Here is a 26,041-nt window from a genome sequence, read left to right as displayed (position 1 = left end):
TTCCTGATGCTCCAAGAATGAAATCCCTACTGCTATAGAATTATAGTATTGTGTCATTGATTATGCAAATTAGGCCTTCATTTGCACAATTGTTATCTATCGATATTCCTCTCTTTCTCAGTTACATAAGCCACATGTTTGAGCACCCTATTGTGGAATATGGAATTTTTCTCATTAATTATGCAATTATGCTCCTGATTTTCATAATAAAAGTATGATCTTATATGTAAATCATAACTGAAGCTATCTACATACCAAAAATCATGACGATCTGTCAACCCCTCCTTGAGTTCTCTTTCAACGTTTGAAATAAAATCGGCCCCTGCAGTTCCAAAAAAGCCACTGGGGAGACTCCTTCCACTCACAACTCAAGGCCATAGCAAGTCCAGAACATGAGATATCAATACTGGAAATTCCACTGCAGTACCATAACAAGCTGCTAGGGGGTCCAAAATCTAATCTTTTTGTGGTTTTATTAAGACCAACCACGTACCAAATATCAAGACAATCCACCCATGCATTCTCAAGTTATCATGTTTACACATATACAAGCACACAGACACACAGAGACATGCATATTAACTTTTTTGGCGAAGGTATTAAATCATTAGATGACAAAGATAACAGTTAACGGGTGATGCCCTGAGTTTTTAACAAAGAGGTGTTTGGTCAACCTAAAGAGCTAAGGAAATCAAATTAGACTGCCCTTTCCTCATGCTATATAAATAAAACATTGGACAAAGCACTATTCCTCTAGAGGGGACTTCCAAGGGAAACACAATTCCATAGACTAGAGAGAACATTTCCTGGTCTGTCTTCTGTTGCATGCAACAGTGATTATTTTACAGCATAAACAGGTAAAGACCTAGATCTTGAAGTTTAAGACTTACCCGCAATATTGTTTTTACAGCATGTCACACCCACAGCATCCACTCTCATGATTCTCCCGCCCAGGTACCCTAAGATTGTCACATTTAAAAAAGGCCAAATCTAAAGAGATCTTCTAAATGAAACAATAGTACTGATAACGCTTGAGGTATATATTGTCAATTGGACACTCAAGATATTAGAATGTTCAAGACATTCTTGAGAAGGCTTTGATGACACCTTCTTTAGAAATATAAACTGTTAAAATGCAATTTTCCCAACTAAGATGAACTCTCTATTGCTAACACCTTTTTTTTAATGTGGCAGTCTTAGGGTGCCCGGCAGAATTATTAGAGTTGATAACAAAGACAAAGACTGACCTAGAGACAATGTCCTGGAGAATGTATCCTATCAAAGTCACCTCTAGCTTGACTGGTCTTAAACAACCCAAAGCTGTCAGGTCCAAGGTTTTGGTTCTGATTCCTGTTATGGCATGTACTGCAAGTGTACATTTGTTCCCCTTTGCATGATATAAAGAATGGAATTCCCATGTATAGCCAGGCTTTATATGACTGTATACTGTTGACCTGAGTTTGACTTTGCTATAAGGAAGCCTGCTGCCTTTGAATTTCCTGGTGATGGTTGTTATGATGTGGATCAGCTTCTATCAGCAGAACTTGGCTCAAGCTCGGCTACAAGGAAATCCTGTACCAGTCCTATGTCCTCAAGCAGATGTTAGTGGGGAAAATATTAAAAACCGGTAAACATTGCCTACTTAGAACTTGTTTTAATGTCTACAGAAAGTACATCCTCTATGACGCAAACACTTTGTTGGTCTGTGAAAATGTCATTAATTTTCCTTTGTTTGATTCCTTCTAACAACTGCTTGGAGATAATCCTACACCATTCCAGTCTTGCTTCTGCTATGAGGTACTTATGAGGATATCCTGTAAGTGTTTGGTACAAAAAGGGAACTAAAATTGAGACTTTAATCATATCAATCCTGTCCAGACATAACTGTTGACATTACTTCCCTCTTTTCATCCACTAGTTTATCAATTATGTCAAATTGAGATCTTATCACCAAACCTCCTAGTAACCTTAGCTGGTGGCCTTTCCCACTGGACCCCTGCCAGTCATGAAAAGGGAAGAGAGTCACAAGGAAGTATCGTATTGACTAAGAATTCTGCTGGGTCATGTTTGGAAAAAGCAATTCTGGCAAAGCCATACACAATCTAATATATAACTCAGTTCTTGGATTTGAAATGAATTATCATAATGCTTATAACTCAAAAATCAGCATGAAAAGAGAGTCTTGAGGATGATTCTATTATACTTAAAAGAATGTCCAAAAACCAAAGCAGTAAATTGAGTTAGCTTGATATCAGATGCAAGAGAGTCATTGCATGGCTACACTCTTTTGAATTGGAGGAACATGTCAGACTCTATAATCTGTATTACTCATTTGCACAGATTGGATACATTCCCAACCTCAGAAGGCAGGGCCACTAACCACTGGACCATGCATTCATGTGTCAGTTTAGAGATTACTGATCCTGTCAGTAGAGATTTATTTATCTATTTGTTTATTTATTTTCAGTTCAGCGGCATCTATGAATTTAAAGATATTTGCTCAAAAGACAGTCAGAACTTCCATTCATGTCACTTTGGATTTTATAAATGACCACCCTGATACATTTCTTCTAACTCTTAAGCATCCTGATCGGAGTCTCTATCGATCACAATCTCTACCCTTACTCATGCATATCAAATTTGAAATGTCACACAAATTATGTTTGCTATTTTCTTATTTATTTATTTATTGTTTTTGTTTAGATGCTGCCTGATGTAAACACCATCATCAGTGCCTGGCTGGCCGCCAGAAAACAGGACAGGGCGACCCTGAGTACAGAGGAAACGCAGTCTGGGAAAGGTGCAGTGCTCTTAGGTATGTTCTAGTTGAGCTTGTTTATTCGCATAATTTATCTATTGGTGTGTCTCTGCAATAAGGCCGCACCAATTTAATTTCTTGGTGAACAGATTTTTATTTTCCCAAAAAAGATTTTAGAAAAAAAAATGATGAAAAATCCGTTAACCAAGAAATTAAATTGGTGTGGCCTAATCTTGGGGTTCCTAAGTTGCGTGTCATTCAACCATACCTCAATTGGTTTTAATAAATAGAGGACTCCTCTGACATTCTCAAATTACCACCTTCAAGTGTCCAAAACCACAAAGAACAAAATGATTGAATCATTTCCTCACTCGGTGAAAATAAGTACCTAGCTTTGGTTAGGGATGTCCTCTCAGATGGGATGTAAAGCCGGAGGCCCCATGTTTGAGGAGAGTCACACCTCAAGCACCTGAAAGAATCCACTACACTTATCAGAAGTAGTAGGGGTCTATCCCGGTGTGAGTGGATCAAACAGTCTGGTCTTTCACAGCTTGTACTTTCTGTAAAAAAACTTGTGTGTTACGCCTATAGAGGTTTACTGGTTATGCAAAACAAAGAAACAGATAATGTTAAATTCGCTATGTTGGTTACTCAAACCCAATTTTTCACCCCACCACCCCCAGATGTGGATGGAGTGCTCCATGTGCTGCGTCTGTACCAGCAGGTTTTACCCGACCATTTCCTCCAGTCAAACTACGACTTCAGCAAGTTGCTGCACGACACAGTGGAGTGGGTCCTGGAGCGGGGAGTTGCATCACCATGGTTACACGTCATGAACATTCTGGGGAGGTTACCGAAGGGAAGGATCAAGTGGCACAAAGAGGTGGGATGGCATCAGCTAGAAAGTCAAACAAATTTTTAAAAAACTGAACAAATTGAAAAACCACACATCATGTTGTAACAGAAACAGAAATAAACTTACGGTTATTGTAGTACTACAGTAACTGTAATATGGAAAAAGGGTACTTACAAAGGGCATGTTAAACTATACAACACAATTAAAAAGTAGAAATTTTGGAAATTAAGCTTCAGCTTCACAGTGATGGGGTTAGACTCAGAGCAGGGAATCCCTTCTAGCTTTGGACATTCTAAGACTTGTAATAATGACATTCTAAGACTTGTAATAATGACTAGAGGGCGAAGAAAAGCATTCCTTCTATTAGGACATTCGTAGTTTGTCTTTTTATGTGGTGAACAATATCAGCAATGCTGCCTGTTGTTCCATGTGTATTGCTCTGTGGCAAACCTGATAAAACAGAACAAAATGCTTGCCATGAACTAAAGACTCACACTACATTTACAGGAGAAAGGGCTGAGAACAGCATGTTACCAGCACATGCAGGTGTTCTCCGATACTTCAGATGTTCAAGTCGTCAAGGGGACTAAGGAACTTCTGGTGAAGGTGGGATATGATTTCTTAGACATGCGGGAAATTCTAAGAAACTTGAGTTGTAGTTGGTCATGATCATGTCATGAACTGAAGGAAGAACTTACCTTTTTGCAAATATTTTGTTAGCCTGGTGTATTTGACATACAGGGCTCGAAATTCATTTCTGGAAATAGGTGCACTGGTGCACCCAACCTAAAAAATTAGGTACACAGAAAATAATTTGGGTGCACCACACAAAATAAAGTTGAATGATACCAAAACATAAACTTGATGCTACAGCCTCTGTTAAAAACTTCAATCTGTGATTCTACCCAGATTTCAAATTTCAACCAAGCAATACATCAAATAAAGTACAAAAGATTACATTGCTTGTACTGATACTTACATTTCAAGAATATTCTGTATGCTAGTGTACAAGAGAACCTTTACCCTAAAGAGTACAAAAATATCTAGGTGCACCAGTGCACCCACAGTCAAAAATTAGGTGCACAGCTACAATTTTGGGTGCACACAGGTGCACATGCACCCACTATTTCGAGCCCTGACATGTTATATGTTTCAATGACTGACATTACATTAAATTGTGTAAATTTGTATGTGTGTGTGTGTTCATGACTATCATCACCAACACTTAAGCGCTGTCTCTTTTTGTTGAAATGGACAGTGTTTTACAATTAACTTTTTTTTAGGTTCTAAGTGATACAGGTTTGTTTGACCACACCTTGGAGGAGGCGGAGTTGTGGCTGAGACATCTAAGACTCCTTGAGACGCCTGAGGAGAGGGACCAGGTGCTGACATTTCTGGACAAGGTTCTGACTCGGGGAGTCAGGAATCCTTACCCGTTTGCTGACAAAGTAAGACTGATGATTAAAACATCATCTCTAATAATCAGGTTGATTTTGCCTCCAACAATAAACAGATCCACCTGGTTCACAGCTTGAATTGCATATGTGCAATGTCAAAGGTGAAGGCCCCTAGCTCTCTAGACCGTCCTAAATACATGTACATGATTGTCTAGAAATTTTTTTTTTTTAATTGCAGGGGCCTTCAACTTTGAAATGCATTATGCTTCACATGTAGGTAAAACTGTGAACCAGATTTTTGTCAATGACTTATACAGACTTCCAGTCACCTTTGACCTACTGTTGGAGTCACCTGTTTGGAATAGGATCACCACAGTCATTCTGAGGAAGGCCATACAGATGATTTCAAATTGGCATTTGTTTTGTGTGTGTTTGTGTGTTGGCTTAATCGTTAATAGAAAGTTGTGATCAGCTTCCATGCTTATATATCGTCTCTTTTTAATTCTCATAGCTGCTTTTTAGTTTCGTTTTTTGGCAGGTCTAAATCTTTTTTTGTCGAAATTGCAACAGGTATTGGCAGGGCTTTATTTTACATTGTGAAAAGCCATCCCATTGGTCCAAAGCTGTACTTATTTCCTGTATTGTAGAAGTGAAGCCAACAGTAGATTTAGGGACACAGCTGAACTGATAAGTCATGACATGTCAGTAACAAAACCTGAATAATTATTTTTGTTTATGACATTTCAGGTAGCCGAGATGATTGTCGAAGACTCATCCTTTACCTCAGACAAGGTCAACACAACAGAGTCTGACCTTGAAGCAATCCTAGACACAAACTCTGCAATTGAAGATGAAGACATTCTTGAAGATAGTCAGCCAATATCTACAAGTCTGCTTCCCTTTAGTGCCTTTGTTCCTGCATTGTTAGAAGACTGTAGGTCTATGATACAGAAGGTTCTTGGAGGGACCATACAGCCAGGTGTGGCTAACAACATCCACAGTTTCATGACTCCAGCAGTTCTTGACTTGCTCCACTCACAGGTTGGTGGATAATATTGAAACTTTGAATCTTGGGCTTTGTTGTTCTCCTGACATGCATGCAACTGAAAGCATTCTGATGCTCAGGACAACACTGTGGTCCCCTGTTCGTTATTATCAATTAATATAAAAAAGAGCAGGAATAGTTCTTTTGTACAATGTATGACATTCATAGTGTTTGACCAGTGAAATATTTGCTCTTTTTTGTGAGCAAAACTGGATCAACCAGGGGGTAGGAATGTTGCTCTTTTTCTTGTACTTATTGAAAAGAGCTGAGGGATTTTCAGTGTGCTTAATTGGGTTGCTACACATTTACATTTTCTTTTTTCTCAGATGGACCCCCTCCCCTTGTGCCTCACCCTACGCCAACACCTGGCAGCTGTACAGAGAGAAGTGTCAACAACGTCAAAGAAGCTTGCACCTCAGCCCTGGATAGCTGACTGTAACACCCTGGCTCAGGTTGTAGATGAGTTCCTGTCCACTAAAGAACTACCTACAATACTCATAGAAACCTCGCCTTGTGACAAACTGGTGAAAAGGCTGCAGAAAGACCTTGCTGTTGGTCGTGATGACACAAGTGTTGAATTCTGCAGAAGTTTGTGTGAGAGGATGAGGAAACTTGACACAAGCAGTTTGGATCTTGTTGCAGATTCGTTCCTGCACTTCTGTCTTAAGAATCCGGCCTTCGTCAATTTTGTAGCAAAGTTGGCAAGAACCAGACGCCTCCCTGATCCAGTGGTGGTGACCTTGAGCCAGTCCTGCAAGGTCATTTCCACAGCAACACTCCTATTCCAGTCAACCAATCGCCAGCTTCTACATCAGCAGGTTGTGAAGGATGCCGTTTTATCTTCCATCAAGTTGCTGAAAGATTCGGAGTTTGTGTTTACTGCAAAGTGTGTGCTACTTTCCTTGAAGAGAGCGCTAGGTTCTTTGACATCCAGCCAAGCAAGCAGTAACGTTGCCGGCTATTTTACGTTTCTCCATGAGATTCTTCAAGCCTTCTGGGAAACGCAGCATCGAGAGGTCTTAGATGGTGATGCAGGGAAAGACAAGATGGAAGACTTGGAGGAGACCATCTTGAATCACCCGATGGTGAACAGCTGGTTTCTGAAATCTAAGATGGGTAACAGGGCATCAGATGCTGTTTCAGAAGTGATGAGTGAAGAAACATGTAAGATGATGGCAAGCATGATGCACCGTTCCCCTTCTAAGTCCACCCAAGATCGTGTACAGCATCTGATCCGTAAGATTGTCACCATCTTAAGGCAGGAAATAGGGTCCTCTCAGAACAAGTCCGAGTGGACAGAAGGTACCTTGACCTTGAACCTGTTCAGTTGTTTACTGTTCTGTGCAGATGCTGAGGTTGTACAGGAGGTTGTCGACGACTTGTCAACACTTCCACGTCGAGTTCTCCTCAGTCCAGAGAGGACATATACAAGTGAAACAAAGCTGCATTTGTGTGGCAAAGTTCTCCACTCAGGTGTGCAGAGGTTGCTGTTAGACACTGGAAGACAGTTTCAGGTAGGACTCCTTCTTTCTTGTACTCTGTCCAACGCCTGGGCCCCACCAACAGTGAACTCCCACACTGTTGTACTGTACTCGAAATGTGGCCGTACCAATGCCTTATAACGTGTTGATTTAACTTGTGCAGGATGGTGCGACATGGAAATTTGAAGGTAAAATCTCTGCAAAATGACAACATGAAAACAGTGGACTGGGAGAAAAATGTGAATGAGACAGTTACTGTTTTTACTCTTTGACTGTGTGTGTACCATTCATTGTAGTACAGACTTCCCATCAGATTTTCTTCGTTTCAAATGTAACAAATTGGAAAGAGCATGTTTAAATCTATATTGTAGTGAGTTTCTTTATTTCTGCTACATGTATATAGTACCAGTATTGTTATAGAAATATTTACTCCCAAAATTTGTTAAATAGAGTTTAGATTTAATCTTGCATATTCGTAGTGACCAGTCACCAGTGTCTCATAGACATTACAGGTTTTGAAAAACTCACAAGCCTGTAGCTGTCAATGCTGTACATCTTTAAAATATATGATGTGTTCCAACCAGGTGTCTAGTTGCTGCTTCCTTCAGCTCTTTGAGCTGCTCTACGTCAATCGGAACCTAGACATAAGGACAACACTTCTAAGACTCCTGGACATCCAGGCATGCCCAGCAAAGCTGTATGAGGACCTTCCCATACACCTCTCAGATGAGACTGTCCAGGTCGAAGCTTTACTGGTGGAGCAAAGTTCAGTGTACAGGTATGGACTAGTCTACAATCACTGGGGTGTGGGGGGTAGTTGGGGGTACGGATTCTTGCCTATTTTTACTCATTCTCACTATTAGCATTGACATTGAAACAAGCATACAGTAATAACTCTGTGAATTGTTGAATTAGGTTCAACTTCAAGTTGGTAAATCAATGGTTACCAAACATCAATGAAGGTTACACATCCAGATAATAAGATACATGTACCAGGTAATAGACCTTATCTTAGTTTTTTTTCCATTGTGACAGTCGTGAATTTGCCTTCACTTCGAATTCATTTGCATGTTTGGCCAAACCTGGTGAACCACAAATCTGTTCAGTTGTCACTGACAAAAGACAATGGATGCTGTCTGAAAGTTGCTTGAGTAACGTGAGTAATCTTGAATGTGTAATCTTCTTCTTTAGGTTGGGTACCTAACTTTTTTATGAATCTGCTACACTTGATGTGGGGTGCTGGTGCTGGTTTAAAAGGTTCTTTGGACACAACTACGTGTGTAGGAGATACATATAATTTATCTGGCAACATTTAGGAAGTCCTAGTTGCTTCCTCAGGGCAATACTGACTGATTATATTGCAGTCATGAACCGTAATAAAGGGGGATACACATTAGCTGATGAAGTCACTTCCCACCGCAGTGCCACCTTCAATGTAATAGTATTCATGCATTCATGTAGAGCCAGTCAGTATTGCCCTGAGGAATTCAGAAAGACTTTGGAAGTGTTAAGTACATCTCTTGGTTGTGCACAATGAACTTTTTAACCAACATGCATGAAACATATTTCCTGCTTTTCAGGGCCCGACTCAAGGACTATTTCCTGACTAATAGTAATAGCGAGAAACTCAGGAGTTGGGAGATATCGTGTATTCCTTTAATGAATGCCTACTTGAAAGCAACTGAACTGGCAAATGAGACAGGTGAGGCAAGTGCTTTTGAAGAAAGCAGCTATTTTGGCCTCTGTGAATTTCAAAGTATTTTCTGAAAAGCTCTGGTAGTAGCATTATAATTGAACCTAGGGAACATTATGACAGGATAACACTGTCTGCCTGTTAATAGAACTGTAAGTGCCTAAGTAGCCATTTTCTGCTGACTTTGCACTCTCCACCCAAAATATTGCAAACAGATAGTTGTAAACTTTAAGGTAGATTTAATACGTCCACATCAACACCAAGTAAGGTGGGCCAGAAAAAGATTAAGACATTGAATCATATACATTGCACAGATGTTGTGAATACTTTATGAATTTATACTGTAAATTAGAAACTATTTCCTATTATGTGCATTTCTGATGCCACATTTTGTTCTTGTCTGTAAACAATTGATTCATCATTATCATCCACTGGTCTCTGCATCTGCAGACGTTGAAACGTCCTGCAGCTACATTCAGTCTTTCTTCAATTGATTTCATCAGATCAACTGGGGAATTAAGTAGGACATGTAATTGCTTTTACCATTAATTCTCAGTTTCCTTGTAAAACCTGACAGTTTACTCTTTCACCTGTAGAGTCTGCACATCAGGTGTTCCAAGTGCTGCCTGGTCAGTTGCAGCTGTCCGGGCAAAATTATGACCGACTGGGGAATTATGTCTTACTAACTAAAGAGGATGACTTACCGGGCTCAATGGAGCTGGTTGCTAGGTTACTGAGACTGAATGCCAATGCTTCGCAAACCAGGAACTTCCTGGACTGGCTGATGGAAATATTGTCATCTCCGGAAACACCTTTGAGAAGGTAGCACTACCGAAACGCAATTTTTTAGAATATCTTTAGATATTGTTCAATGATTGATCAGTTTGCAAGCACCTGAATTATCATTGTAATAAAGATGAAAATTCATTGAAAAAATTGAGTTTCAGATAATGATAGAATTTAAGATCAACTCCAACTGGATAATATACTATTAATTTTTCTGTAACTTGTTGTTGTGTTTGTCTAGGTGGCAGGTTGCTCTTGATCTCCTCAAAGATCTTCCTGACCAAGACAAGGAAGAGAATGACATCTTGTGTGGCCGTTTTCTTGTTGCCTCCTGGAAGGGTCTTACTGCCCTCTGGAAGAAGAAGAAAGATGTAGCTGGCACCTTAAGTCTTCAGGAGAACGAAAATTGTCTGCTGGAAAATATGCAGAAATTTCTGGAGAATATCTCTTCAAAGGAGGTAATATTTTTGCCCATATTGGTAGGTTAGTTGGTTTGTTAAGTAGATACTTTTAGGATTTTTGTCTATATGTCTCGGCCTAAGATTATTAAGTGTATATGACAGTGGTCAATTGCTGCCTCACAACTAAATGACTTTCTTTATTCTTATGTTATAGATTGTTGTGGGAAAAGACTCGAAGTCAGCTTGGGCCAAATTTGTGAAGACTGGGCTGAGGTGAGTGAATTTCTGTAACCTTTAAGTAAAACATAGTGGTCAGGAATGCTGCCTCTGGATCACAAGGTGGTGGGTTTGAATCCCAGCCTAATATATTTGTATGATATGATATAATATGATATAATATAATATAATGTAATATATGTATATATTATATGATATTTGTATATATTATATAATATTTGTATTTATATGATATAGTGTACCTTTCTAAAGCTATTGTAGAACTCATTGCCACTAAGTACAGTAGAGGCTCGCTCTCTAGATAGCTTTAAACAACGCTTGCAGTCAGATGTGCAAACTTTTTTTAAGGTTAGGTGTGACAGGTCGTTTAGTGTGATATAACCTACTGCTGCTGCGTCACGTGCCTGCAAAGCTGGACATGTGTGTTACGCCAAAAGCGCTTTTGTCGGCTACATAGATTTCGCTATAGATACAGATTAATCAGATGCCCCAAATCCACGATATTTTTTTTTTTCAGGTACAACATGGAAAATTCCCTGTTCTTGCGAATGTTGTGCCGCCTGACAGAGATTGTGTATGCTGCAGACGCCCCTGATCAGAGCCTGACGCTCCCTACTCTCTATCAGATGATCTGGAGCCACTCCCACTTCCTGTCAATCATCATGGCACGGCCTGATGGGAAGGCAGAAGCTGCAGAAAAGGGTATTTACATTTGGCCATTTTGATTTTCAAGGTCATTTTTTAAATTTGAAAGACTGTATCTTTTAAATCCTGCATATCTATTAGCCTCCTTTGCAGGCCTCCCAGGCGGTCCCTGCGCTGCTTTGCTTAACCTGTATTGCTGCCGGTATTTGATTTTGAAAGTTTGACAGAGATTCCAAATGTAATGCTATAGCAGTTACATTAACTGGAACCATCTTTTTTATAGGTCACAAGTATACTTGTAAGGAAATATTAAGTGAATGGAACAAAATGCTACCCACTGACTTGTCCTTACTTTGTTGAAGTGACCTTGTGTTTTTCTGACAACCCTTGCTTATCGTTGAAGGTGACCTTGTAGAGCTGCTGTTCCAGCTGGTTACCATGGATACCACTGGCTGTACCAATCAGCACATCCCCGTACTGCTGGGGGCATATGATGCCACACTCAGTAAGACAGGTAAGTGTCAGCCTACATGTAAATGTCAAATTTTACATTTTATTGAAAGCAATCTTTTCTCAATTGGATGGTTACATTATTGGTGTAAAGTAAACAAACACAATGTATTTTATGGTCAAAGATTAAGGTTTTTTCTTGCTATTAGAAGAGCATACTTACCTTGATATTATGGTATCATTATTTCTGCCATCAATTATGTTACTTTACAGTAACCTAGACCACTTTAATTTTTTTCAGATCAAACCCTTCTTTGTATTCTGCATGTTTATGAAGAGCAGGGATTTGCCACAGCAGAGTTCATGTAAGTGCGGTAATCTCCTGTCCACATTTACATTTGACCCTGCAGTTAAAGCTTTTGTATGCACCAGGAAGGGAAGTATGTAAAATGTTAGCAAAAGTCTTAATTCCTTCAAACAGTTGCCATCTTGTGGCACCTATTTTTGTTCCATTCATCTTCCCCCAGCATTCTTTCTTGAAGGTTGCTCTGAATAGTTTTTTTAGCCATGACTGTGCCTTTCTTCTTTCTTGAATTCACATTGGAAACTTTTTATTATGTGGTAATTTGAGTTAGTTTGGTGACAATACTAGTGTTGCTACATAGAACTTCCACAATGACTTTTTAGTGCATTTAAGACAGGCAGACTACATGTACATGGTTGGTCGTACTGCCTTGAAATGTCTTCAGGTGATTTAAGATTTACTTGATCTTATCAGGCCTTGGCTTTGGGGAGTGTCTTCAGTTGAACACTACCAGATGAGGAAGAACTTTGGTCCATCGCTATGGCAACAGCCAGGGATGGAGGATGTGCTGAAGTTGGTGGAGAAGGACAAGATGCACCAGTCTGTGCTGAACTTCCCTGTCTCAAGGAGTCTTAAACCTCAGGTAGAATCGTTGTGAAAATCTTACTACATGTAACATGTAGGTAGCACCAGAGTAAGGTACTGTAGAAAAGGTGCAAACTTGTCATTTTAGATTTAGGAAAGACACAAGGAATGTCAAATCTTCACCGGCTTTTAAAGTCAAATATCTAATATATCATGTTACATGTATGACTGTTTAAAGTTAAAACATCCAAAAACTTAACGTAGAGGATGACTCCTCTTCGTTCTTTCCATCAACTTTAACATCAAGTTAGATCTTAAGGCTTTTGATATGGTGACCATGTAATTCAGAAAGATAACCATTAGGATTTAGCATGAACAGTGCAGTTTCACTCCCAGCCACTTACAGAGCACATTGTACTAAATGGCTTTTCCCCCCTTTACAGGTGTGTGAGGCGCCCCAGGCTGCAGGTGAAATGTACGATCCCTGCTTCTTCCTGCCACTCTTTGCCAGTGTACTCACACCAGGTAAGCAAACTTGTGATCATATCAAAGTTAACCTTCAATCAATCCATCAATCTACATATATATCTTATTGCTACCTGCATTGATTTCCCTATGAAAACAAAGGAATATCGCTGATATCAATGAATAAACAGTAAAATGTAATTATAATGTGCTGCAAATGAAATTTGCTGTGAGCCCTTCCTAAAACTGCTGCAAAATCAGAGAACTGTTGACTGCAACTGTCTACAGTAGATATGTCTTAAAATGTACATTTAGAAATGAGCCAAATTGCATCGGATTGTCCTTAGTCCCTACAGGAGGTCATACATAAAGAAAACCAAACAAATAGAGGTTGCCTTAAGTGTATAAAATGTTGTATCCATCAATTCAATACTTAATTGGATTATTTTGTACCACTTTTGTTGTGCTCCCTACCCCCAGAGTGTGTTGTGGACTGTAGGAGGTTCGTGGAGAGCCACTGTCTGGGTTTCGTGCTGGCTGGCTTGGCGAGTAATGATGCGGACGTACGGGCAGCTTCCTGCCACGTCCTGTCACTCTTCTACCAGCACCTGGAGGGAGCCAGGTTTGCAGAGAAGAGACAGGTACCATGTTTCTGCAGTGTCCTTCCTTTTGTCACACTTTCTATACCTGCAATGTTTCTAAAAATGCCCTGACCTCTTTTCACAGCCTTTGTACGTGAATACACTGTACAGCTATTGAATAGAGCCACAGACTGCTTCTTCTCCAGACTTAATCCTTCTGTTTCTCAGCTCATACTCAAAAGCCTGGTGCATACTTGCTGCTACAATGTTTCTAACATGCCTTGTTCTTTTTCTACTTTTTCTACTGCTTTACCTGCTGCAGTTTTTTTAACATGTCCACCCTCTGTTTCCAGCTGCTATACTTGTTGCAGTGTTTCTAACTTGTCCTGTCCTCCCTTCACAGCTGCTATACTTGCTGCAATGTTTCTAACATGGCCTGTCCTCTCTTCACAGCTGCTGTACTTGCTGCAATGTTTCTAACATGTCCTGTCCTCTGTTCACAGCTGCTGTACTTGCTGCAATGTTTCTAACATGGCCTGTCCTCTCTTCACAGCTGCTGTACTTGCTGCAATGTTTCTAACATGGCCTGTCCTCCCTTCACAGCTACTGTACTTGCTGCAATGTTTCTAACATGGCCTGTCCTCCCTTCACAGCTACTGTACTTGCTGCAATGTTTCTAACATGGCCTGTCCTCTCTTCACAGCTGCTGTACTTGCTGCAATGTCTGCAGAATGGGATCCATCGGCCCAACCTGCAGGTTCCCAACATCGTTACACTGTTTCTGGCCAGGACCATCCAGCTGCTACTGCAACCAGGTGGGTGCTTTGGGACTTGTCATGCCACACAAACATGATTTCACGTATGAAAGCCTGTTGACACTACAAATGGGATGGGAGAGTGCAAAGAAATCCATCACCATGTCATTGTGTTTTAGAACATTTTTTTGGCTAAATGTGCGTATTATTTTTTTGCCAGGATTTGAACAATGTTTTAGGTTGCTGCATATCTGTTGAAAAAAGCACTTTTTTTTAAATCTGTGCTTTTTTGGCCACTTGTTTCCAGATAGCTGCGTACGTATCTGCTGAAAGAAGCAACCTTTCTTTTTGTTTGGAAAAGAACTAACCAAAATCTACATACACCCAGATGTCATCCACAACTGAATCAAATTCTTTTTTGGGTGGGGGGCGGGGATATAGCTATGTTGCAACCTTTATAGCTTGTCCAATAATTTTCTACTATCTTGTAACCTAGGGACCTCTACTCCCCCTTCTATTGTTTTCTAGACGAACACATGTACCCTCTTGTGTGCCGTTACCTACTGGTGCGACCTGACCTTGACCTCAAGGCTATCCCAGAATTCCATATCATGTTCTTCAGCACAAGTATGGAGGTGAGTGAAACCACCTGAAGAATATCTATAACTAAGTTTTTATGTCTTGTTCTGTTAAGAACAGAAGCCATTCCTCCAAAGGTAAAACAATAGTCTCCTGAGACTAAATTGAAAGAAAGCAAAAAAAGAAGCCTTAGGGTAAAAACAGAATGCAGTAGTATTCAGTATAAGATCCAACATTCCTTGATTGTGACAGGTTGTTTTTGTATGTAGGTGCTTTTATTTTGTTCAGTTTATGCTTGGATTTTCATAGGTGTTTTGTTTTGTTCAGTTTAAGAGTGAATAGCCATATATTATGTGACAGATTGTTGTGTTTTTGTGTCCAGTATAAGACTGAACGTTCCTGGATACTAACCCTGCTGGTCGATGGACTGAGAGACAAACAAGATTTCCTTCTGTACCAGAACAAGTCAGTCTTCAGCATAGCCCTGACCTTCTACGAGTCTCCTCTCAGTGATGAACACTCCAAGGTAAGGAGTTTCCTTTCCTTGTGAGACGTTGTTCTCAAGTGTTGAAAGGTTACATTTTCCTAGCTTATTGTGAAAAGTGTTAAATTCCTTTAAGTTTGTTTAGTACTAAGCCTTAGGACAAATCATTGAGCATAACATGTAGCCTGGGTGCCATCCTATTTAGTTTTCCATGGCTGTAATCATTACAAAAAGGAAATTTTCACATAATTCTGTTACAGTATATATTATATGTAATGCCTTTCATGTGATGGCCAAAAGAAAATTATCTTTTAAGTGAGATAAATTTGTTTGAGATATATTTTTTTATGTTGCCATGTCCTCCAGTCCTTGGTGATGTCTCTGCTGCAGAAAGCTTGTTGCATCAAGGAAGCTGCCGAGTCGCTGTGTCAGAAACACGGGCTTCTGTCCTGGCTTCACGCACTCGTTATCAGGAGGTGAGCTAATTAGTATGGTAGGCAGACTAGATCTGGCCACCATACAGTCAAACCTGTACTAGTGACCACCTCTACATACATGTATGTACCACCTGCCCAATGTGACCACTTTTGGGTGGTGTCTTAGATTATTTGCATTTCTAAGAATCCTGTCTATAAGTACCACCTGTCCACAGACCAGATAGTGATCTTCTTGGGCAGTTTGACTGTATTGTCTTCCTCACAATATACGGTAGCTTAGTTTGCAGATGAGGAGTATTTTTGATTAGTGATTAGGACAGGCTTTGAGTAGAAATAGTAAAATTACTTTGAGTTTGGTATTATTTCCTGTCTGTAGAAATTTAGCTGACCATAGGAAATACTTTCGCCATGTCAGTAAAAATTGTGTCTGATATACTTTATTAAGATCTCCAGGGAGTAGTTATAAGCTTTATCTTTCACTGACCATTAGACACAGGCATTCTAAGTGAATTTTTAAAAAATTCTGTCTATGATATGCTTTATTGAGATCTTTTAACTTGACTTACACCCCCTTTCCAGAGGCTAGAGTCATTGACCACACTGCGACCACTGAGCGACCTAAGATTTGACAGATCACTACAACTAATTTCATAAAGAAAACATTTTTTTGTTTTGCTGTCTTTTGAATCATACATCTTGCATCGTGTTACAGTCATGAAACCAAGGGTCACACAAATCCAATTTTGTTGATGAAGGTTAGACATCCAGGTAATAAGATATGCCAAAAATAGTTACCCCAGCAACTGAATAAGATTTTGATCTTTCAAAATCTTATCCAGTTGCTTGAGTATTACTATTTTTGGCAAATCCAATTTTGGTCTCTGTACTGTTGCTCAGTGATCGCCATCTAGTGGAAAGGGGGCCTTATAAACTAATTTCCTGAGTCAGCTCATTCAGATGCTTTTATTGTTCTTTCAGACAAGAACAGGCAGGTTAACTGAGTAAAAGCTGCATCTATAATGTGCTTAAGCTACAAACTTTTGTCCACTTACCCAACAGAAAAGGAGAGGCTGGCATCCTGAGTCAGATTATTCAGCTACTCCATCGCCTGTGGTCCACCTTGCTTGGTACAGCGAGAAGCATCAGCTCCGACAGAGAGGTCCTCTCTGAGATACAAACCACGGCTCAAACACAAACAACTGTCACACCGCAACTGGCCCAGGAAGTTCTGCTGGTCTGCAGTTCCATCTTGGAGAGCCTGGGCTGACTGCGAATACTTAGAATGTGTTTTTCAAACGCAAACTGTAAGCCTTGGTGATTTTAGAAATGACATCTACTACTGCTTTACATAAAAATTTTAACTTCAACTCCTATGTTAGTCTTTTTCTTTAAAGTTTTCTACTAAGGTAAAGTTTGATATGAACCTGTACATGTAGCTGTACTTGGCTTGATGTGAACCAAGAAACTTCCACTCAACTACAAAATGACTGAAGTTGTCCAAAGTCTTCTTGAGTTAAGCTAGTGGCCATTTACATACATACAAACGGAGGAAGGAAGAGGTATCGGAATAGATGTGAGGATGATATCAGATAATGGACAGGCATGCGGACACAAAGTGAAACATTAAGAAAACCAGAAAATCGAGAAGGATGGAGACAACTGTTTGCTTGATCTTCGGTGGTGTCCCAACGTTGCAATAGTTAGACTAACGATAGATGAGAACTGAATAGAGTTGGTTTCACTTGTAGTGTTTCACATTAAGCATCAGGAGACCCGTCCAAAACTATATATCTGTTTGACATAATTAGTTTTTAGGAAAATGAAAGTTAAAACTTTGATGCAATAAAACCTTGAATCACCAGACTGCACACCTTCTCCTAGGTTCTAGCTGATTCTGTACTAATTATCTCAACTGGGCACTCCTGAGCTGCGATACCTTCACCCTTCACTAGGCGGCGCTTCACAATGGTCGTGTCACGGTCATGTGCAGCCCGATTGTGACAATGGATGGAGGTCAGCGGCTGCAGTACCTGCACCTGTCACTTGGCGGCGCTTTATTAACACCGTGTTAGGTTCAGGTGTGGCCCGTTGAGTTTACGAATATGGAAAGATGTAGCTGTGTTCAAGATCGGAGGAGAAAGTAGGTTAGTACACAGGAGACAGAACGTTAGAAAAAGAAACGTTTTACAGTTAGCTTGTGAGCTTTCATACTAAATGAGAGTCATCTGCAAACGTGCTTGACAGTACGTCAAAAATACTGCGATGTCAGGTACCATAGTGAACGTAAGGTTAAAGGTCAGGAAGTTCAGGTTTCTTGACCTTAAGCCCAAGTCAGTCCGCAGACGTGTGTTACCTGTGCACGTCTCGGATTCCGCGGCTTTTCGGTGCAAGTTTAGAGGACCAGGTATGCATGTATGTATCTTGTTCCGGTTATGTCGATACATCGAGAGTTATGCAATACTAATGCAATGTCAGTCGTTGTGGATGTCTTATTTTGTATGATTTGTGGTTGTCCGACTTTACGTTTCAATGATGTGCGGTGCCTTTTTAATACCTGAACAGTCACTGGCTCGTTTCGTAAATAACGTTATATCATGAGGCAGGGGAGAGGAGTTTGTTGTTCTTCTAATGTTGTTGTTAGTGTTCTATCATCATCTGGTCGTGAAGGTGTCACGGATGTTTAATGTTTGATTATTGTCTAATGTCAGTAGTAAATAATGTATAAAACTATGGTAAGGTATAGTTCCTTTCCGACCAGTTTCTGTAGGGCTGGTCGCCGAGCTTGTCTGGATGAACCCACCACCAGAGCCGGCATCTTCCTTTTGCTGGGGGGACCGGTGCAGAAGTTCGAAGAATCACAGAGCCGACATCTTCCTCCTGCTGTGGGGACCAGTGCAGAAGCTCATCGGAGTCAATTTTACAGATGTAAAACATAGAAATACCGTATTTCTATGATCTTACAACTGTAAAGTGAATTCCCATGAGCTTCATACGGTATAAATATATCTGTCACTATTTCTTCAAAATCTATAAAGAAGTACAGTAAAATCTTCAAAATTTACCAGAATAATAATAGATATATTCAACCTTAATGACGATCACCTATGTTACAGAAGCTCATCAACATAATTTACCCAAATGGTCTATTTTGTGTCCGGACCACAAGTGAAATATACGTCTTGTGGAACTAGTGTATCTTAAATTGGCATGAATCATGATGTACAGTGACAAGTCAGTCTTCCAAGGGTGTCATAACGGAAAACTTTCATAAATAAATCATGTGCATATCTGCATATCTAAAGGATGACAACAAGTCAGTGAGAGAATGATGTGTTTAATAGATAGATAAATAGATATATTTTGTAATTTATTGTAAGTAGAGTTAGCCGTTCTGCTGTTATTGTTTACTTAGAAACCTCGCAAGGTGGCCATTCTTTGCATGCATCTGTAATCAACTTGTGTGTATTCAGTAAACTTTTGGATGTTGAGGTGTAGAAGCGTTACAGGTAACAAAATATTTAGTGTTAACTGAAATAAGGTTTGTTTTTATATATATCTTAAGAGATAGTGTGAATACATATAAGCACGAGAGAGTTCGTTTCAATGTACACTTTGGACGTTATTCCTTTGTCAGATTTCTGGCAGTAGCATTTATGACAGAATGAGATTAAGTAGATGTGTTTTTATTAACGTTACCTTCTTTTCTTGTTTATGTCTTAAGTATTGAATAAAGAATACGTTTCTTTGAACGAAACTGTTTATTTGTTTTTGCTTAAATGTCTTTTTGTATCCTCACGTCAGTTACTGGGCCTCCGGAGTTTGCCCACGATCAAATTGATAGATGTTCTGACCAGTCTTCATAGTTTCTCAATAAGTCAATTATTACATTCAGATTAATTACACTCACCTGTGTTACAGGTGTTCATGAACATAATTTACCCAAATGGCCTTTTTGGTGTCCAAACCACGAACGAAAGATGCTTGCTCTTAAGGTAGTGTTAAGATTTGCGGGGGTGTAGGTGGGGCTGGGGAAACCAAACAAGGGTTTGCAATAAGAAATTTGAATTTCAGTCAATATTAAACCTTGTATTGAGGGGAGGGCAAGAAGAGTCCGGGAAATTGTGGGAAAAGAAACTTGTAACGACGAAATTTTACAATATTTGTGTTTTTTCCTGTAATTCTTGCATAATGCGACATCGTGTTACGTGACGTCTTGCGACACAGCCTGGCGTGGCCAGACTGGCCTTAAAGGGCACCACGGCCACGGAGGGCCCTAATTTTTTGAGACACTAAGTTCCCAGACAGAGAACTAGTGATCTCCTAAGCCATAGGACAGCTCAGCTCAGCCGTCCAAGGCTCGCACATACCAGCCCACTGGGCTGGCATCTTCTCCCACAACAGGGAGGCTGCCGTTCCATGGCAAGCAAGGAACGACATAACTCGAACTATCACGCCTGAAGCCCACGGTAGCTCTGTAGAATTTCCGTTTGTGGTCCAACAACGTTTGAAAAGGTACGTTTGATTCTTCCCCGATATCCGGGTTAATTTATATATATTTGGATATCTTTGAAATTAATTCATATCATGTTTTTATATATAACAATTAAGCCTGTTGTTGTCTTGCTCCGATATATCACTTAATCTGGAGCAGATATAGCCATTTGGGTAAATTATGATAATACATACATCTTAATGGCACGTCACGGTTTTGGGCGAACTCACCTCAATTTTACTTGGTTCTGGCGGGTTACACAGGGCCATACTTCAAGCTTTTAAAGGCATCCAGAGAATGTTATGAGGCTTGAAACTTGAATGAAAAAACTCATAGTAAGTTTCAATAACATTATACCATTACATATCGACATTAAAGGAGCAAAGATACAATGTCGTTGTGTGGTGAGAACTGATAGAAAATCCAAACCCAAATAGACTGATCCTGATTGTCCATCACAATTAGCGATTCGACCAATGCGAGAGTGACTGCATGTCCGTCAAATATTTGCATAATTTTGCATTTCTACATTTTGACGGAGGTGGGCGGATATTGGTCTACTTACACTAGGCGCGCGAAACTGGAAGATCACCATGTAGCTTATTTTTTGCCGCTGTTGAATACTTTTGATAAGAAAACCACACGCCAATGTGGTAAACAGTGGGATTAAATGTCAATCTCATAAAGATTACAGCAACTAGAATATTTCCAGTTTTCAAGCTTCATAAAATGCTCTGGGTGCCTTTAAGTCACGGCCCAGTCTTCCATACATGACGCAAAAGAAATTCATATTTGTAGGTATCATCTAGAGGAAAATTTCAAACTGTTTTTTCTACCTGTATGCTTAGTTTTCATTTATATGGTAATGTACCTGACGACGAAAAGTCCACTACTGCAAATAAAGTTCTGGTCACGAACTGCAAGCTTTCAGTTGATCTCATACGCAAACACATACATATTCTCTCACACATATACGTGCACACACGTACACACACATGCACACACACATGCACACAGTCACACACACATCCATGCACACACATGCAAACACATATGCACACATACACACATGCATGCACCGAGTAACTGAGGATGATCATGACAGCGTAGCAACTCAACACTTTGAATAACAAAGTATGAAAGTCTCATCTTAGCAAAGAAGGCTATTGTAGCATTTCCTCATAAACTATGTAAATGAGGCCATCATTTGCATGATTTATGTCTGATGATGTCTACTTAATTTCTAAATTCTGCAAGAATGAAATTCCAATCATTTACAATTATGGAGTTATAGTATCTTTCCATTAATTATGCAAATTAGGTATTCGTTTGCATAATTGATATTCATCGATATTCCTATCTTTCTATAAGTTACCTATGTCACATGTTTAAGAGTCCTATAATGGAATGCAGCGGATTTATAAGAAAATCCTTATTCATTATGCAAATTAGCTACTGATTTGCATATTTGTTATACGATGTTGTCAATCATCACTCCCGCTGTCTACATACCAAATATCATGACGATCCGTCAACCCCTTCTTCAGTTATTCCATGATGGTATTTTAACCTTTTCTAATTGATTATGCAAATTAGTTGGCTATTTGCATTATTGGTATCTATCGATACCTCTCTCTTGTTCAGTTACATATGTCACATGTTTGAGAGCCCTATTATGAAATGCAGCGGATTTATAAACTTTCCTTGCTAATTATGCAAATTAGCTCTTGATTTGCATAATTAGAATTCGATTATGTAAAGCATCAATCAAGCTATCTACATACCATAAATCAAGACGATCCGTCGACCCCATTGCTAGTTATTCATGTCCGAAGGTCAAAACAAATAAATCAAAAACACCCACTGCAGTTCCAAACAAGCCGCTAGGGGACCCAAACGTACACATTTTACTTAATGTGGCATGAACTATCTACCACTCAAAAATCATGACCGTAGCGCTTGCAGAACATTTGACCTCAAACTTTGAAGCTACGCTGCAGTATCTAACGTACCCGCTAGGAGGTCTATCATCGAATTTGACCTTTCCCTTCAAGAAACCTACCCATCTACTAAATATCATGCACAACCATCAACAGTCAGAGCTCCTCGAGGTATGCTGTCTACAAACAAATACCCATACATACACAGCCCGCTGCAGTACCGTAGGAAAATACCAGGTGACCCAATTTTGAACTTGACATCCATTTCCACAATTGCTATGCACCCACTAAAAATCATGCAGATCCATCAACAGTTCCTTGAGTTATATTGTCTTCATGCAAGCACATAAACATACAAAGTCCACTGCAGTACTGTAGGAAAACACCAGGTGAACTATTTTTGTACTTGACCTTCGTTCTTACAACCGCTGCTAACCTACCAAATATCACAAAAATCCATCAAAGGCTTCTAGAGTTATGCTCTTGACATACATACATTGTAAAGACCCACTCCACAGCTGGTGTAACCAATAATATAACCTTCTCGGCGAAGGTAATTAAGTTACAGTTAACAAATCAAGAATACACTATAACAGTACTACAACATTTGAATTAAATTGTCATCCATTACTACGAACTACATTTGTTGTCTTTATTTCGTAAGAGATTTTCCATCTCTACAATAGACAAAGACCTCCTTATTTCACAAAATAAATGTAACTTGACTATTTCTAATCCAACAAAATTTAAGTGTTAAGAATTATTATAATAGAAACTTTAAGTGTACAAGTGGATGTCACAAACAAAGCCTTTTTTTCCTCGGTTGCAACCTTTCTCACTTACTGAAATAAAATAAAAACATCTGCTTACAATGATGTAACATACTCTGCAATTGACAAGTGTTACTAAGATTATGCAAAAAGCTATAAATTAGAAAATGTTCACTTACGATTGCTAAGTGTCACTGACACATCAGAATACAGCCAAAATTTATGGATTTGTCACTCTTCATTAGTGGGGAAAAAAGGCTGTAGTGAAGCCTACACTTGGAGCTATAAAACTTGAACGGCACTGGAAAAGATTTTGAACTAATTTTATGTGCAATTTACATGTACCTGCGATTGACCCAGGTACGCCTACCTGACCCCATCATACAATGACCTACAACGTATGTGACCACGGCTCTATACATTCAAATTATTGCACCCGATTCTTCTAAATCGTACACCCTATGGCGCTTTCATCAGGGATAAAAAAAAACATCGCAGGTACATCGTGCAATGTATATGATTGTAGCTTTAGCTGACATAGGTTCGGGTTTCCTGCAAATGTCATAATAAAAATTAGTGAACAAAACTACAGACAGCAAAAATGTGATAAATAATTAGTAAAACATTCACATATTCACATGTGATACACCATTACCCTTTAAGCTATTGTTACAATAATAACTTAAATCTGGTATTTACATCGATATAGAATGGTAACGATCCTCTTATACATGCAATACTAATGTATATAATGTCTCTCGTAATACATAACAATATCTTTCATTATACCTTTTACTTACAAAGTATATCTGATTCAACAAAAGCTTCCAGCAGTGCTTTTATACAATCTACAGTACTTTTGGAATTGTTGTCTAAGGTTTTTCAAAACCCATGTATCATTGAACGGCAAATTTGGTTGAAAAACTTCAACTGATACTATCAGATAGATTGATTCACTTTTAATTCTTTCATTCATTCCTTTTTGGTCAAATAAACTTGAACATTAACTTGACTATCCATTTATTCAAATTTCATTCTCACACTCTCATTCTTGCACTTTTCCACTCCTTCCTTCCATCACTTCTAGAAGTCCTAACTTCATTTCTGTCTAAAAACTAGACATTAACTTGTGAGTTCATTGCTTGATAGTTTTTACTCTTCATTCATTCACTTTTGGACTCATTCATTTCTTTGTTCCCAGCCTGCTGTGCTCCTACAAGTCCCCTGCAGTCACGAGTTCGAACCACTGCCTGAGCGCATCACTGAGGGTGGGGGGCAGTGCGTTAATGTCTCTCAGGATGAGGTAGTATGGGAAGGGGAAGTAATCCATGTACGGTCGGATTTCTGGCATCTGTAGGGAGAAAAAAATTGGTGTTAAAGGCTACAAGACCCAGTAGATGATCATAATGACAGAATCAATGGGGAAGTTGTTGTATGGTAAAATGACCAGTCAGAGGAGACGCATCTAGAGCCTTATACATGCACCACACTTATATGAATGGACACTGGCCACTGGAGAGTACACTAAATAAAAGCTAACAAAACTGGCGTTCAGGCTAGATGAGAATTCTGCTTTACTTTCTTTTCTGTAGTGTCTTCATCTATTCAACATCCAAGTCAAATTGCAAGAGGTAAGTTTTACCATCCTGAACTGCATGATAATGGTTACAAAATGTCAACTCTGTAAATATGACATGGAAGAAATACGATCTTACAAACACAAAGAAAGTGAGAAAATGTATTTACTGTGACTTCACTCACCTCTCCTGGTCCCTTAAAGATTGGCACTTTGATGTCAAGAATGGAGTCCTGTAAAGAGTAAGAAATATTAAGTAAAACAAAATTTTAGGTGTCTTGTGATGACTTGTGATTATGCAGGGTAGTGGCAAATGTAAATGGTAAAAGTTCATTCAGCAAAACATACACAAATTTACTGTTAAGATGTGTGCTACAAAAATTGAAAATAACCATTTACAACACACTAACCTTGTTATCTGGGTTATCGATGACGACGAACACCAGGAAGATGTTGGCCTCCCTGGCAGCGCGTACTGCGGCCTTGACCTTATCTGACCCCTCCAGGAACAGGCCACGCCCGTCGGACACCACCAGCAGCAGCTGGGCCGTCTCCGGAGTACTGACGGAATGGAGCCGTCGCCGTGACAACGCCATGATGGCCGTCATGCTCTCAAGTAGCTGGGAACAAAAATTTCAACACATATCCATCTTGGCGTGTTCTCTCTTCTCCATGTAAGCATAAGATTTGTGAGAGTAAGTGTATGATGCATTCTGTGTCCTGCTCGGGAAGATGAAACATTGTAGATCTGGAGGAAGTGAATGAATGAAAGAAAGAAAGAATAAGAGAAGTGTAAATGAGTGAGTGAATGAGTAAGAATAAAAGGACTACTTACCTGTGCTATCTTTGTCTTAATTGTTCTGTTCTGTTGGAGATGGAGAGAAGGAGCGAAGGATATGATAAGAGAATGAGTGACAATAAGAGGAGTAACGTTACTTACCTGTGCTATCTGTGTCTTGGTCTGTTGGAAGGTGAAGTGAGAATGAGTGAGTGTGAGTGAGGGGGTGAGTGAGTGAGAATAAGAGAAGTACTTACCTGTGCTATCTGTGTCTTATGTTGGAGATGAAGTGAGAATGAGTGAGTGAGACAAAGGGAATAAGAGTAGTACTTACCTGTGCTATCTGTGTCTTATGTTGGATATGAAGTGAGAATGAGTGAGTGAGAGAGAGAGGGAGTAAGAGGAGTACTAACCTGTGCTATCTGTGTCTTGTTCTGTTGGAAGGTGAAGCGATGCAGGATGCGAGCCCCAGACTGGGACGAGAACTGCTCCTCAAACGGGTGCAACAGCTGAACCTCCTCCCCAAAGCTGCAAACACAATGTTCA

The 26,041-nt window shown here is 39.6% G+C and overlaps 2 protein-coding genes across 6 annotated transcripts in view; one reads left to right on the top strand and one right to left on the bottom strand.

The window, feature by feature from the left end:
• The window catches only part of LOC136435384 (nucleolar pre-ribosomal-associated protein 1-like), a 30,935-nt gene extending 13,133 nt beyond the window's left edge, over nucleotides 1–17,802 (top strand). The window contains exons 12-33 of one of the 2 annotated variants that reach the window (XM_066428853.1): nucleotides 2,704–2,815; nucleotides 3,442–3,641; nucleotides 4,122–4,220; nucleotides 4,898–5,062; nucleotides 5,759–6,052; nucleotides 6,383–7,570; nucleotides 8,122–8,315; nucleotides 9,118–9,239; nucleotides 9,827–10,052; nucleotides 10,258–10,474; nucleotides 10,632–10,690; nucleotides 11,172–11,356; nucleotides 11,703–11,813; nucleotides 12,051–12,114; nucleotides 12,528–12,696; nucleotides 13,082–13,163; nucleotides 13,584–13,744; nucleotides 14,388–14,499; nucleotides 14,968–15,074; nucleotides 15,401–15,544; nucleotides 15,869–15,978; nucleotides 16,999–17,802. In XM_066428853.1, coding sequence (XP_066284950.1) covers nucleotides 2,704–2,815; nucleotides 3,442–3,641; nucleotides 4,122–4,220; nucleotides 4,898–5,062; nucleotides 5,759–6,052; nucleotides 6,383–7,570; nucleotides 8,122–8,315; nucleotides 9,118–9,239; nucleotides 9,827–10,052; nucleotides 10,258–10,474; nucleotides 10,632–10,690; nucleotides 11,172–11,356; nucleotides 11,703–11,813; nucleotides 12,051–12,114; nucleotides 12,528–12,696; nucleotides 13,082–13,163; nucleotides 13,584–13,744; nucleotides 14,388–14,499; nucleotides 14,968–15,074; nucleotides 15,401–15,544; nucleotides 15,869–15,978; nucleotides 16,999–17,206 — 4,329 coding nt within the window. In that variant the 3' untranslated portion in view covers nucleotides 17,207–17,802. Of the gene's footprint in view, nucleotides 1–2,703; nucleotides 2,816–3,441; nucleotides 3,642–4,121; nucleotides 4,221–4,897; nucleotides 5,063–5,758; nucleotides 6,053–6,382; nucleotides 7,571–8,121; nucleotides 8,316–9,117; nucleotides 9,240–9,826; nucleotides 10,053–10,257; nucleotides 10,475–10,631; nucleotides 10,691–11,171; nucleotides 11,357–11,702; nucleotides 11,814–12,050; nucleotides 12,115–12,527; nucleotides 12,697–13,081; nucleotides 13,164–13,583; nucleotides 13,745–14,137; nucleotides 14,325–14,387; nucleotides 14,500–14,967; nucleotides 15,075–15,400; nucleotides 15,545–15,868; nucleotides 15,979–16,998 lie in introns of those variants that run through there. The other variant, XM_066428861.1, reaches the window with a different exon arrangement.
• A 4,878-nt stretch (nucleotides 17,803–22,680) lies between these two features.
• LOC136435322 (midasin-like) overlaps nucleotides 22,681–26,041 on the bottom strand; it is a 70,753-nt gene continuing 67,392 nt past the window's right edge. For all 4 annotated transcript variants that reach the window (XM_066428721.1, XM_066428731.1, XM_066428741.1 and 1 more), the window contains exons 93-96: nucleotides 25,909–26,023; nucleotides 25,128–25,337; nucleotides 24,903–24,950; nucleotides 22,681–24,492 (exon numbers count right to left, since the gene is read on the bottom strand). In XM_066428721.1, the coding sequence (XP_066284818.1) occupies nucleotides 24,355–24,492; nucleotides 24,903–24,950; nucleotides 25,128–25,337; nucleotides 25,909–26,023 (511 nt within the window). In that variant the 3' untranslated portion in view covers nucleotides 22,681–24,354. The remainder of the gene's footprint in view (nucleotides 24,493–24,902; nucleotides 24,951–25,127; nucleotides 25,338–25,908; nucleotides 26,024–26,041) is intronic.

Source organism: Branchiostoma lanceolatum, chromosome 1 (genome assembly GCF_035083965.1).
Source record: "Branchiostoma lanceolatum isolate klBraLanc5 chromosome 1, klBraLanc5.hap2, whole genome shotgun sequence".
NCBI lineage: Eukaryota > Metazoa > Chordata > Leptocardii > Amphioxiformes > Branchiostomatidae > Branchiostoma > Branchiostoma lanceolatum.
The sequence above is the reverse complement of the archived record's forward strand: the minus strand, read 5'-3'. Positions and strand labels throughout refer to the sequence as shown.